General features: G+C 38.0%; 1 protein-coding gene across 3 annotated transcripts in view; it reads right to left on the reverse strand.

The window, feature by feature from the left end:
- Positions 1–15,659, reverse strand: part of ATP6V1H (ATPase H+ transporting V1 subunit H) — a 130,814-nt gene that overhangs the window by 23,306 nt on the left and 91,849 nt on the right. For all 3 annotated transcript variants that reach the window (XM_037035370.1, XM_037035371.1, XM_037035369.1), the window contains one exon: positions 3,062–3,175. In XM_037035370.1, the coding sequence (XP_036891265.1) occupies positions 3,062–3,175 (114 nt within the window). The remainder of the gene's footprint in view (positions 1–3,061; positions 3,176–15,659) is intronic.

Here is a 15,659-nt window from a genome sequence, read left to right on the forward strand (position 1 = left end):
TCCCCAGTGCGGGGCATGCAAGAGGCAACCACACATTAATGTTTCTCTCCTTCTCTCTCTCCCTTCCCCTCTGTCTAAAAATAAATAAATAAGAAACCTTAAAAAATTCCTTTACAAAGAAGTATAGGAAAATACTGATATTACTAGTTTGTCCTTTAAAAGGGATTTATTATAGTTAAAACATTAAAAAAATAGCTTGGCACATAATTAGTAAGGAGGGATATTCTCTCATCAGCTAGTCAGTGATAAAGAGTGAATAAACCAGTTTCTGGCTATAGAGATGGCCACTTTTCCTTTTGTACACGTACATCAAAAAATGTACTGTGAGACTAAATCAAGTTCCTAAATTCAAGGGAAAAAAATCAAATTTTAAATGTTTTAACGTCAATGTATAATTATATAAAAACATAAAAATTCTCAGTCAAAAAATTTCCTCACTAGCAAAGAGAAAAGGTCAACTTCCTATTTCATACCTCTCTCTTCTTTCACATCAGAAATATATATTTTATAAAAATAGCCAAACCCAATAATAAAATCTTCAAGAGAAAACTATTAAAATAAAATTGTGGTTTTTTATTAACAAAACAAGGATTATACGTCATCAACCCTAATTTCGACAAAAAGGGGAAAAAATTGTTTTCACAGAAACTTTAGAAAAACATCTGGCAAAATAAGTTCACTGGTTACAACAGCCTCATATTCTATTAAATGCCAAGATTTTAAAAACTAATTTCATAAAAAAGGAAAACAGTATGGAATTTTCTAAGAAAACTAAAAACAGACGTGTCTTTTGACCCAGCAATTCCACTCTTAGGGGTATATCCTAAGAATCCTGAAACACCAATCCAAAAGAACCTATGCACCCCAATGTTCATAGCAGCACAATTCACGATAGCCAAGAGTTGGAAGCAACCTAGATGCCCATCGGTCAATGACTGGATCAAAAAACTATGGTACATTTACACAATGGAATTCTATGCCGCAGAAAGGAAGAAGGAACTACTTCCCTTTGCAACATCATGGATGGAACTGGAAAGCATTATGCTGAGCGAAAATAAGCCAGGCGGTGAAAGACAAATATCATATGATCTCACCGTTAACAGGAATCTAAACAAACCAAACAAGCAAGCAAAATACGACCAATGACACTCAAATATGGAGCAGGCTGACAGGGTCCAGAGGGGAGAGGGGAGAGAATCATAGGGGAAAAGGGAATGGACTCACATGAACAAGTATAAAGGACACATAGACAATAACTAAGGGTGGGGGGTGGAAAGGGGAGGGAGGCGGGGAGCATGGGGCGGGGGGCGGGCAGGGTTGGGAATGTAAGACAGAAACCTGTACTTGAACAAGAATTAAATAAAAATTATATTTTAAAAAAGGCATAAACCAAGAAAGAAAAAATTACTAAATAATTCATTTATATTGGAAAATGTGGCTCAAGTTGCAGTGACAAAAGGGGGTAAATCCAGTGGAGTATTCCATATTTTACTGAAAGACTTCTAATTTTTTTCTTCCTACTAAACAGATAAACTATTTTGAGTGCTCTCTGCTTTGATCCCATTCTTTCTGCACAAAGTAAAAATGTTTTCAGCCCATCAAATGCTGCCACTTACTCTGAAATCTATCCCAAGTCCACCTATTTCTTGTTATCTTAACTTTTATAGTAGTAGTTCAAGCTACTAACCATCTCTATTCTAGACCACAATGAAACCCTACTAAAACGGTATTCTTGCTTTCACACTTACCCCAGTACAATCCATTCTCCACAGAGTAGCCTAAGAAATCTTTTAAAAAGATGAATCAAATCTTGTCATTGCCCTGTTAAAAGTCTCTCAATGGCTCTCACCTCATTGTAGAAAAGTCATATGACAGCTTATAAATCCCTCTGCAATTGGATCTCTGCCAGCCTCTCCTTGCCCCCTTGTTTTCATGCTGGCCTCATTCTGTCCTTCGAATTCGAGTTTCTCACCCTTGGCACTACTGACACAAAGAACTGACACAAGACAGTTCTTTGTTGCGGGGAATGTCTGTAGGATGTTTAGCAACATCCCTGGCCTCTACGTACTCAGTGCCTGTAATAACATCACCCCCAGTTTTCACATAAAAATATGTCTGCAGGTATTGTTTTTAAAGAAGCCAAGCTCATTCCTGCTTCATGGTCTTTTACCCTCTCATTCCCTCTATCTGAAATAATTACCCTCAATACTTGAGTTGTACGATTGGTTCCTTATCATTTTTATCTCAGCTTAGCTGCTTTGGCCTATTCAGAGAGGCCATGTCTAATCATAACTTAGTATAGTTACACCCACTTCTATTATAGCTATAGCCTAGCTCTTAATACAACAGAGTATAAAGTGCTCAAAAATAATTCGAAAGAATACAAAAATGTCATTATTTATGAAAAATGCTAAAGTGGCAAAATCATAATATTTAATACAATATCATAGCCGCACTTGGATAGTGTCCTATACAGTATTTGCTGCATCTTTCAAATGTACACATTCTGATACATCATTAATTCTTTCCGGTAGTACTATGGTCAGTTACAGGGAATGTATATTTGTCCATTGTGTATTAACAAAGGCAGTCCAAGGCCAAAGCAAGCTTCTATGGGGTGGGGACAGAAAGGCATTTGAACTTTTCAGAAGAACATCCAACCTACAGCTAAAAATAGACACGAGAAAGGGAATCCTGCCATCGTGTACTCAAATGGCTCACCATTATATCAGAGTGGTCACTCTTTAGTTTATCTTGTTGTAAGTGGGCGCACAAAGGTCAACAATTTTGCTTTTTTAAGTAAGACAGAAAATATAACCAGTATTTCTGGAGTTGTGTTTGATGTAAGTACTTTGAATATACATATATTTCTTCAGAACATTAATACAGCTTTTTGAATTATCATGTCATTGTTCTAAATTGCTAAAATACATTTCTAAATATTTAAAAACTGTCACTGATTTCAAAAATTATCATTCAACAGAGCATGTTCATTAGAACTTTTGGATAAATGTGATCTCACAGACCAGTTTGTAAGTGGGAGGAAAAAGACAGCACATACCAGTTGTGCACCATGAGTTTCTGCACAGCCAGGAGAGCGTTGTAGCGAACCTGCTGGTCTTCATGGTGCATATGGTTCATCACCAGTTGCTTCCCACCAAGCTGTTCAATAACCCTGCAGAACAGAAGCCACTTTGTGAAGATACTGCAATTACTTTCAAACTCACGCTGTCAGTCAGCAGAAAGCCCAAATCCCAAAGTGCCAAGGGATTTTAAAAAGAAAAGTTACAATACAGCTAAATAAACCAACACATCTTTTTTATATCATTTTCTCCAAATCACAGATTTAAAGTGTTCAAATATCTCCTCTCTTGAATTTCTAATGATTAATCTAATTGCTATTCTCATTTCCTAATCCAGGCAAATATCATCTATCTGGATATCTCATGCAGTATTCTAGATTACAGTTTGCTAGGTTGTTGAGGATTAACTTCTTTAGTGCCAGTATTTCTGCCTTGCTTAAAATCAGATACTAAACATCAACTAATGTCAGTAGTAAGTCCACCACCTGCTATGCTGTAAGACAGATGTGGGCTTGGGTGAAGATAGCAGGGAACACAGGGTTAGTAAGCACCCAGTAGAAGCCATGTGAATTTCCTGAAAAAGACTATTGATTTTTAAGATATCTGCTCTTTCTACTAACGATGAAATACACCTCCTCAGCTGACCTCCTGGGCAGTAAAACAGAGGAGGAAATTCCTCTTGTCAAAAGCACCAAGATGACTACACTGCTTTCTATCACGGCACCCCCTAACACCCTGAAAAATCCAGTTATCACACATGCAAAGGTAAAGTGAAAATGGTTATTTGTTTCAGGAATGGAAAGAGGTCATCTGTTCCTTTGCAAGCATGCAGCTGGACAGAACTGTAGAGTCTCTTAACTCCAGTACAACAGTGGATTCTCCAGTCTGTACTGCCTAGTGGGAGATACAACTATTACATAGTCAGTGACAAGTGCCATCTCAATGCAACAGGGCTTTGGTTGTTTGAGACAACCTCACAGATGGGTGGATGGGGATCAGGGGTAAGAGAGAGGTTTTTATCTTTATACCTTTTTACACTTTATTTTTAAAGCACTTAAAAAAGTACTGAATTGAGAAAAAGTATAATTATTATCAAACATTAATTGCTTTTTATGTGCCAGGTACTGTGATTTTATAACATTACTTTATCAGCTCTGCTCTTATCAGTTAAGTTACATTAGGGAAGTCATTAAATCATGTAAACTCCTTCCTGCCATAACAAGGGTACCTCCATTTACAGTGCTGCTGTAAACACTAAACGACATAAAACCCATGTCTCCTCTGCTATGATGCTGATGAGGAGGAAGATGCAGGGGCTGCTCCCCTTTAGTCCAGTCAAAGAGATCTTTCCAAAAATCTGAATTATCACCTATCCTGCTTAACACACTGGCTAACAAAGCCTCCACAGTCTGACATGGAGCCCCTCTCCTGCTTCACAGAGCAGAGGCACACACCCCACACTCTTGCACTCTGACTCCACTTGCCTCCTTTCAGGTCCCCCAGCCACACGGTTTTCTCCTCCAGAAGCTTCCCCTCTACTCTTCATGTAGATAATTTCTATTTGTCTTTCAGATCTTGATTTAATTGTCACTTCCTCAGGAGAGCCTTCTCTCTACCCTTATTACATTCACCCCCTAATATGTCCTTTTCCTGGCACTATGCCTCTCTCCCTCATGGTATTAATCAGAATATCAATTTTATACCTGAATAATTATTTTAAAGAAATTAAATTTGCCTCCCCCATTATATAAGATCCATCCATGAAGGTCAAAACTCTTCACTAATTTTGTTTACCTATGTTCCCAGGGCTAACGACAGATGGCACTCATCAAATACTGATGAACTATATTATTATATGAATATGTACTATATTAATACAAATTAATACAGTTTATTGTCCAGTGTCAAAATATCATTGTTAAAGGACAAGTAAGTCTTCAAAAATATAGAGATCTTTGCAGCAATACCGCCTGAGGATAATCTTCCTTTAATGGGTATAGTATACTAAAATCCCAAACAACATTAGCAAACACTCACTATCTGCCAGGTACTTATCTTAGTATTTTCCATTACTAACTTTTTAAAGAGTTGTGAGTTGCCTAGAATGTCCATGGAGAAAAATAATAAAGAATAGAGATTAAAGGAAAAGTAAACAAATCAGGAGAAACACTCAGGGAAAAGAAAGTCACATGTGCTTAGCATCATCCATTGCAACACTAGGAAATACCGACCTGCACAAGCTGATGAACTATCCAACTAAACATCAGTTTACTCTTTGTCATCACATTAACTTTCTGAACTGCTGAAACTGATATGTACACATTTACATAAGATAATAATATGAAACTCCTTCTGCATCAGTTTCAACTGAAATGCCCAACAGGTACCAGACACTAAAGTGAATCTGTGCAACAGATTCAGAATTCAGAACAACATATGCAGAATTTACAAAGAACTCTAGAAATGTCTAATCCCCTTAAATAATTTTATTGAAAATATTAAAGGATCCAGGGCGGAGAAGGATGATTTGTGATGTTCTGTGGAGGGCACCAGTCCACACTGCAGGTCTCTGCCTTACAGAGAAGAAAACTGTGGTGATGGTTTCTAACCCCAAGCCAAAGGAACCACGTGCAGAGATGGGTGTGTATTCCACAAAGGTGGGAGGACAGTGGCCTATGCCTGAGAGTGGCACAAGCCTGAGAGGTCACAGCAACTAACAGCAGCAAGGTAGAGAGGGGTGTGTTAGGATTAGCCTGCATATCCAGAGCCTGGGGCAAAGGAATTTGGGTGTCACCAGAAACCAGATGAAACACAACAAATGGCTTATGCCAATCTACAGATGCTGCAGTGTGATGGTTTAGGAAAGGTACCTCCAACGAAACCTTAAAACATGCTCCCAAAGGAAATTATCAGCTTAAGACACCTACCAGGGTGAGAGCACATAAAGTCATCAACGGTGAGTAAGAAACACCTTCCTTCTCCATTTACCAGCCTCAGGGAGACTGAGGCAACAGTAGGTAAGCTCAGGGAAGGTGAGCTACAAAGAGACAGGAGCGCCAGCCCTGGCCTGCTGAGAGCATCAAGGAGAGAAATCCTACTTTTGAATAAGTAATGAAAAGAGCTACCAAATGTCTTGGCCTAAACTCTTTCTATGATTTAAAATGAGTTACCTAGGATGAGGAAAGCAAAGTTATGAGGCCACCTAGGATTTCATATATAAGCATGGAAATATTATTATCATCACTGGATAAATTTTAATGGAAATTTGAGGAACAAACATAGAGTCATTCTTATTTCAGCACAAACTGCTTATTCAACTGACCAATCTAGTGTGTATGTGCATCAGTTACTCTGAGGGGGTTGGCAGGGCTGGCTTCTTAACCCTCCTCTTTAACATAATACCCCCTGTATCCCTGTCCCTGCTTACTCCTCTCAGGTGGACCTCTGTGATTGGTGAGTTTGGAAGCAGGAATCCAGAGGCACAAATCCACCCCCTCCTTTACCTTCCACTCAGTCCAGTGTTACCTGGGACGAAAGGGTTAGTCCAATCCTGAGTTTAGTATCAGGAAGGCCATCTGTAGTATACCTATGAGTATACCACATTTTTCAATATTGGCTTTATCAATAATTGGCTTCCATCTATTATCTCCTCTGTCATGTTTCTCAAATAATTCAGAATGTAGGCAGGCAGGAGGGGGATTACTGGTACTTAGTGGGCCTCTTCTGGACAGCTCTAACACATGGAATACAGCTGATCCTCATTATACACAGTAGTTATGTTTTACAGACACCACTAACAATGACTTAGTAAATACTGAAAATCCTAAGGAAAATCCAAGGTTAGGTTCCTGCAGGCCTCTGTTCATAACATTATAATTAACCGATCAATATATAATCTTGCTTTATGTGTGTCTGTAAAAGATGCCCAATTTAATACATCATATCAATTCACTGACAATGACCCACAGCCAATAGCACTCTAACTCCTGTGTGAAGGAAGCTTATCTAATACACTATTTTCTCTGGAGGGCATATCAAGCTTTTTTATACTAAGGACATGAGACCCACTTCAGCTCAGGTAGTGAAACAGTGAAATCACCAACAAAATGCACAAAAATAAGTGAAAACCACGGGGCACGAAACAGACCTTAAGGGACACTTGTTTATAGTTCAGAGCTAAATAAAATAAGAAAGCAGAACATCCCTTTATCTTCAGTTGGGAATGTGTGTCAGGTGACTCAAATTTCACTTTGTACGTGTCCACAAATGACTGTGAAAGCATCACTATCCGTTTGTGGGTTAGAAAAAATTTTTTCTAACAAGTAGACAAATTCACAAATCTAGAATTAGTAAACAGTGAGGACCAATAGTATATTATGAATAAGTATAATCTCAAAAAAGTACTATATTATGTGCAAAACATGACAAATTAAAAAACATGACAAAGAGATCTCACAACATTAATGATGATGATGATGATACGATGATGATACCACTTTTCTACATGTCGGGCATGATGCTGAATGCTTCATGTTTTTTTTCCTCTCATGTAATCTTCAATAAATGTACTGCCTACCCCTCTAGAAAATTGTGTTTTGACACTTTAAACCCTTGCCCCTTATATCTTCTCATATTAACACTAGCCAATAAAATAAATATTGCTTTTAATAAATTATTATATTGATGTATTACATATTTATTTTCAAACCACATGTTACTGCCCTCTACTCCAGAGATTCCACAGTGGAGTAGATAAACAATCTCTACTCCAATGACACACACTGCTATAAAAAGGAACAGACAATTCCCATCTTCCAAACTAAAGATGCAACTGAACCACCATTACTTCCAGATTATACTGATGTCCAAAGTCATAGTCATAGTGTGTGAAAAAAATTATTTTTCCAGTTAGCAGATGAAGACAAGATATCATTTAAAAAAACAAATATTTAAATAAATTAATTTAGAACTCACCTCTAGTATTTTATTAGCTATCACCTAACAGGGAAAACCTTGCTAAGCATACTTCAAAACAAGCTGAGTGAAGAGCATGTTAAGCTTTAAAGACTTTTAATATTATATTACCTAATTAACAAGCTCAATACTTGTAATAACATCCAAAGAATGTACCAACTGGTGAAACAAATGTAATTTTAGAGTAAACTTTAAATATCCTAAAAAGCACAGAGCTATTTTTGTTTGTTCTAAAGATCTTTTTCCCCATTAATCTGGTTCTATATGTTACAGTTACAAAAATATCCTGATAAAGATTCTACTGTTTAGCATTGTATTAAAGGTTAATGAAATTATATCACTCAATAACACATCACGATTCTACAAAATATTGTTAAAAATGTAAGTTGCACATACAATTCCATTTACTTGAAAGCAGATACTTTCATAATATGTAGCAATATACCCTACAGTCTGTAAGTTCAATGAGCACAGACATCACATCTATTTTCTTCCCCTCATAATTAGGAAGGAGGTCATTAACATTTTTAAAAATAAAGATAACTGAAAAGAACATTTACCAGATTTCTAAATGGGGAAGTTCTTTCTAAGCATAAAAGTAGTGGAAGAAACCACAAACGTTTTCACTAGAATGCAAGCTCCATGGGGCAATACTCAAAATGGTGCTAAGCACACAGCAGATTCTAAAGGAAACATAATTAACTAGTGAGTGAATGAATCTCACCATATAGTAACTAAAACTTACATAATAAAAATTTTATAAGCCTAATAATAATGTATCAAACTTTTAAAATGTTTACCTTAAATATGGCTGCTAATATTTCTAATAATTCATGTAAGTTATCAAAATAGAAACTAAAAGTACCAGGTGCCATTCTCCTTTGTGAGAGGTTAAAGAGGAATCACAGCACTTAGTGCTTCTGAAAGAATACTAAAAATGTTAATTCCCATTTACTGCTGGTGGGAGTTTGAACTGGTCTACATTTAACATTTTAAAAATACCAAAATACTTACATGCTTTAATTAAATTTGAGGGGACTGGCAAAAAGACAATAAGAATTCTGTTTTTAAGAATTCATTCTGTTTTCATAATAAAAAATTGGTAACATATCGAACACCTACCAGCAACATTTGAGTAAACTGGAATACAATTACCTATAGATAGCATTAAATTATATTTTTAAAAAATGTTTAGATGTGAAATACCCATGATAAATAAGCAAAAACAGAAAATACAAGATATTACAGAATCCTAGTTTTAGAAGAAAAATACACACATGCATCTATGAGAAAAATGAAAATGAACAGATATTTTTATCTAAGGGTTGCAGTGCCACAAACGTTTTTTCTTCATTATTCTTTTCCATATTTCTCAAATTTTCTAAAATGAACATTTGTTACTTTTCATGAAAAATACAATTTAGAAAAGAGAAATTAATTTGATTTGGCTGATAAAAGTTTTGTGCCACCATCAAAATAATTTATTAATTTTTATTGGCATGTGCTATATTAGGCTCTGTACAAAGGAAAACTAGAGCTATTTAACTCATATAAAAATCTGCATTTTCAAAGAACAAAGATGAGCTCATTTGGTAGCTCTTTCTCTTAGCATTTCTTATGCCCTACTATGTGGTAAACACTATGCCTAGTCAGATATAGTTCCTCTTTTCGACAATTCACAGTCTGGTGGGGAAAAGAAATAACAGGTTATTATTGTACAAACTGAAAAGTGCTGTATAATAAAGATATATACAAAACACTGTGGAAGCACAGATAATTGGACTAAGTGTTTTGCTTTAATGGCAGTACACTCGTTTGCCAGATTTAAAAGAGAAGAATTTTTTGTATCTTTTGTATCAGAAGAATTTTTTAGTTGCAGAAACAGAAACTCAAGTGCCCGATTAAAGCAGCAAAAGAGTTCACTGAAGGGCAAGTACAGCTTTGGAAGGATAGGAGCCATGCTTGGGAGGCTACTCAGGCTGAATCACAATCAAAACCAAGCTACCAAATTAGTAGTTCAGTGAGGGTGCTGTTATAGCTAGGCACTTAACTTTGCGTTTACTCTGTTCAGACCCAGACACTACAGCCACTGCCTCCCCTCCTTACCAAGCCTGGACATCACAGCTGCCTAGAGGGAATATCTGTTGTTCCTCCATTACTCATTCCTGCTGGTCATCTGAAGCAGGTATATCTGATTCACTGAGCTTAGGCCATGGGCATGTGACTAGTTGTAAAGGAATTTAGGGAAGTGAATTGCTGGCATTTTAATCTTCTCTACTGGGAAGTAGCACATGCTTTGTAAGGCAGGGAATTTCTCAAATATGGAAAAGCAGTTTGGATGTCGTACCCCTTTTTAAAAAAAGATAAATGTACTATGGCAGAAAAGGGGGTCTGCGGTTGCACAAGCCACATGAGGGCTAACATGGCTTTGACATTGCTGCTGTAATGTTTCGATGGTTGGAACAACGTTCACTACACCATTTGCGCTATTGAGTCATGTATGCAAGGGGGGCACATTCCCTTGGGATTGACTGTTGGGCACCAGTCACCAAAGTGTGATTTCTGGGCATCTGCCAAGGTCTCTGGTGGCTTTGTGCTTCAGAGGACAAAGCAGTAGAACAGTTTTATTCATATACACTGTATACATGAGAAAAGTAAGATTAATTATAAGTTGTTTCTTGGAAATCATATTACAATCTTAAAGGATATAAGTTATCTACAAGAATTAAATAGGCCCATTCAACTGACAGGGTAAACTCTCTTGGATAGTTTATTTTCATGTTATTTGCTCTTACTGAATGCAATTATTAAATTTACAACATTGGGATACAAGAATTATTGCTGTATTATGTTCCCATCAAATTTACAAAAAACAGATTATTGGAACAGAAGTGTTTCTTTGAATTATAAAATGAGTCATGAAAATAAGAACAAATATATAAAATAATAGTGAATAGGTCACTATTTTGAATATCATATGTCAATCTGAATAGTGAGACAAATCTGAGTGTGATGAAAGAAAATGGTGGATAGAAAATAGGATATTTACCCTGGCTGGTGCAGCTCAGTGGATTGAGCGCGGGCCTGTGAACCACATGATTGTGGTTCGATTCCCAGTCAGGGCACATGCCTGCGTTGCAGGCCAGTTCCCAGTGGGGGGCACATGAGGGACAACATACATTGATATTTCTCTCCCTCTCTCCTTCCCTTTCCCTCTAAAGATAAATAAATAAATAAAATCTTTAAAAAAAAAGAAAATATGATATTTAGTATCTAAAAACATCACTGGAGAAGCAACATTAACTTCCTGTGGTCTCCAACACATTTTTGATATGAAATTTTTTCAATTGGTAAATTTCACTGTTCGAGATGGAAAAAGGAAAACTCAAAAAGAGAACATTCTGATACTCCTGTGTTCGATGAAGAGTACAAATCATTGCACTCTAGCGAAATTGTAATAAAAAAATGAAGCCCACCACCCAGTTAATGACAAATATCATGTTCTTAGAGAAACCCAAATTTCTTTATTATATAATATTATAAATCACATGATATCAAAAATACACAATGGAGAAGAGTAATTGCTATCATACAGGACAGCAGATACTTTCCTTAACAGCTACACAGAATCACTCATTTAATTGGTTGATCAAATACCTAGATAGTGCTTACTACTATATGTCAAGCACTGTCCTAAGTGTATACATATTAATTCATTTAGTTCTCACATTTACAAGTGGAGAAACTGAGGCACAGAGAAGTTAAGTGACATTTACTAGTTGGCACAGCTGGGATTGGACTTACGCACTCAGTCTATACACTTAAACACTGCGTGACTCTGTACTGATGTTTATGCCTATTTGCTATTAGCATACATACTATGCACGCATGGCCGAAATATACTTAGCATTTTGGAGGGTGTAATTTGGTTAAGAAGTTTGTTGGACTCAGTAATGACAGAGAACTAGTTGTATGCACTGGAGAAAGTTATTGCTCTGTGGATAGATTGTGCTAACTGAACTGAAAGTCAACTATGTGCCTATTACTATTGTTAGTGTTTAAAGAAAAAGGTATGAATGCAATCAAGTTATAAGCATTGAGTGCTGTGTAAAGGAAGACATGGGGATGGGGTGGTTTATCTGGCTGCCTTTCCAAACAGATGCATGTCATTGTTTTTTTGAGGAAACTCAATTTCTTTACTAGCATTAGTGTTACTTTAAGTAGTAAAAAATTATTGTTACTTGCTTCATCAGTATATGATGCAGAAGACAGTGCTTTTACTGATAATGCGAATAAAGATATATTTCCATTATTTCAAGTAACTTATCAATATAGTCATTATTTGAATAGGTAAAAATATCAACAAAAATATCTCCTGTTCCAAATATCAACAAATGAGAGATACCCAAATATTTTTAGGATGACTGAGCTGTGGTGAAAATGGATCACCACAAAGGGGCTGAATATAATTTTAGGACTGTATAAATGTTAAGGAGTTGAAAATACATTCAGCCCTTTGAAGGCAACCATGAGGCTGATGTGGCCCCCTGTGAAATGAGTTTTGACACCCCTGTTATAAAGCTTCAGAATCTACTTATAAATCCAATTGCTTTCCCCTTAAATTTCTGTATTGAGCTTTGCACTTGGCATTGATCTAGGTACAGAAGGATACATAAAAGAATGCACATATTCTTCTTTTGCCCAAGAAAAAAAATCTAGGATAGTTCTATCATCCACAACAAAGGCAGGCCAATGTGTTGAAGCTGAAATTGACTATCTTTTAGGGTTGAAGCAGTGTCACTGATCACTTCTTTCTGGGAAGCTCCACTGAACTGGCAGAGGTTGCTCCTTTTGCAGAGATCTCCACATTCATCTAAGAACCACATGATCTACTGGTAGCATTTCTTTAAATACCCAAAGGCATCTTATGAACACTCCTAAGGTATAACTTACTGTATTTATGAGGGAAAAGGCAAGTTAATGCCTGGTTTTGATAAAAGAAGTACAACATCAACGTATTGTTATATATTTTGTCCCTGGAAAGAAAATGTTTATAATTATGGGGGCCACCAAAATGAGACCTTCATTATTTGGAAGACACAAGTTGACGGTGCCTTCAGTGTGGCTTCCCAGATGGATAGTAAACCTTAGTATCCAGTTCAGGTCAAATAATTCAGGCTAGTCTTTGTTTTAAGAGGGGCTGTCCTATTTGTCTATGCTATCAGCTAGGGGACATTTATCTGCCCCATGGAATGTCCAAGGAATGGCTTCAGCATGGGAAGTAGGGAAGACACAAAGAGCTGCTGACAGGTATTTCACTGGGGAGATTTAAGAGCTACTATTATCCCTTCTGCTCCCACTAGACTTCTTAGTAAGTTTACAGGAAATGGACATCAAATAGTGTCAGAGCTGTCTGGTGGTGGATGACAGCCAACAGTCAAGTAAACATAAGCCTTGCAATAGTTTGGGAGTTCTGCGTGTTTTTCTTCATGAGAAAAGCTCTAGGAATAATTCACTGAAAGCCAAAGATCATTAATATTCCCCCACCCCCAATATTGCACAGAGTCTAAGGTGTTTCTCTTTGCAGGTGCTGAAGATGTTATCTTTTCATTGCCACAAAATCAGTGTGCTCCACTCCACTAGCTATAACTTTACCTTTTTTCCAGTTAACCCCTAATCACATCCAGACCTTTGGTCTGAAAGTCTGAGGTAAAACAGAGAAAATAGCATGCTATAAAACTTGCAGAGATGGCCTGTGGGAGTAATATGAGCAAGATGGCTAGATAACGCATCCCTGACACACACAACCCCAACAATGATAATTTGGCATCCAGACATGGCCAAATAAATGCCTTTATGGGAGCAGTGCAATTCAGGTAGAAGTTTATGAAATTCTGATGCAGTCTAAGATTGACATTTTGAGAAAGCAAGTTGGCACCTAGGTGGCTGTTTTGCCAACTGTAGTCCCAGCTATAGACTGGAAATAGCTCTATACCCTTGAGAATCTGCCTGCAGCCCCATTTAGTTTTGGCTCACCAGAATCTTATACCAATGGGATCTGGGAGGAGTCACACCCACCCATGTGTCAGGTAATAGGCATAAAGACTTCAGTTTCAGCTGCAGATTCTAAACTAGACCCTGAAGTGGCCTATAAACCAGTCCCAGCCCCTCCCTGCTACAGTCTGGAAGTCCCTGGAGGTAAGCCTGACAAACTCAGGCTTACTATAAACTACAGACTGTATATTCTGAAAGGGCCCTATACATGCACTCCAGCCAATCCCAGCCAGTCTCTTGCTGGCACAGAGACCCTGATGGAAACACTCCTGTCTGCAGCCCCAGATACACTTAAAGGGCCCTGTACTCAACCCCAGCCCCCTCCCAACCAAGGTCTGCAAGCAGCCCTGCTGGTACAGAGACCTGGCAGGAGTAACCCTACAGGTTCTGAAGAGCCCTATAGTTGGCACATGTAGTCTGCTAGACCAGCCAGCCAGGGACCCAGCAAAAGACGCTCCAATCAGCACTCCCAGAGATCTTGAAAAGGGCCCTACATTCAGTTCCAGCCCCTCCCAGCTACAGTCCATAAGCAATACTGCTGATCCAGGGAATCAGCAGGAGACACTCCCACCTGTACCCCCAGAGATCCTCAAATAGGCCTATACTAGGCTCCAGCTCCTCCCAGCCACAGTTGCAAGCAGTCCTACCAACATTAGGGACCTGGTAGGATACACTCACATCTGTGCCTCAGGACACCCTGAAACCACCTTATACTTGGATCCAGTCCTTCTAGCCATAGACAGAAAACAGCCCAACCCACCCAGAGAACTGGTAGGAGAAACACCCATCCGTGCCTTCAGAACTAGGTCTCCACACTTCAATCATGGCTAAGGAGCCTGAAACAGGCCTGGGCTTAGTTAGTTCTAAACCCTCAGCCATGGTCCAAAGCTGATCTTTCCCACCCAGGGAGCCAATCAGTGACCAGGCAGCAGCCATCCTTAGGGCTTGGCAAGAGCTACACCCATCTATACTTAACAGGCCCAATATCTAAGCTCCCAACTGTGGAGCCTGAAAAGGACCATATCCCAGCACTTCACTATGCTACTGAACAAGATACTAAAGACAGTGCCATCTATTTAGGGACCAGACAGAATTCACACCTACCCAAGGCCCCAGTAACAAACCTGCCAATGGTGGACACCACTGCAGATCCAGTGACAGCATCACAACCATCTCCAACTCAGTATGAATGCAATTACAAAGGTAATCTCATCAGCTCAGGGAACAGAGAGTAGAGGGTCATTATCTACTGAAAACTGTCTTCAAAAACTAGAAGAGTTATTTGCTCTTTCAAACACACAGACACCAATGCAAAGCTACAAAGATCACATAGAAGCAAATAAATATGACACCACCAAAGAAAATTAATAAAGTTCTAGTAACTAATCCCAAATAAACAGATCTAAGATTTTCCTGACAAAGTATTCAAAGTAATTTATACTGTTGGTGGGAATGCAAATTGGTGCAGCCAATTTGGAAAATGGTATGGAGATATTTCAAAAAATTAAAAATGGATCTGCCGTTTAACTCTGATCCCACTTATGGGAA

This window comes from Sturnira hondurensis, unplaced genomic scaffold, assembly GCF_014824575.4.
Source record: "Sturnira hondurensis isolate 20B ecotype Veracruz unplaced genomic scaffold, ASM1482457v3 Scaffold0022258, whole genome shotgun sequence".
NCBI classification, from domain to species: Eukaryota; Metazoa; Chordata; class Mammalia; order Chiroptera; family Phyllostomidae; genus Sturnira; species Sturnira hondurensis.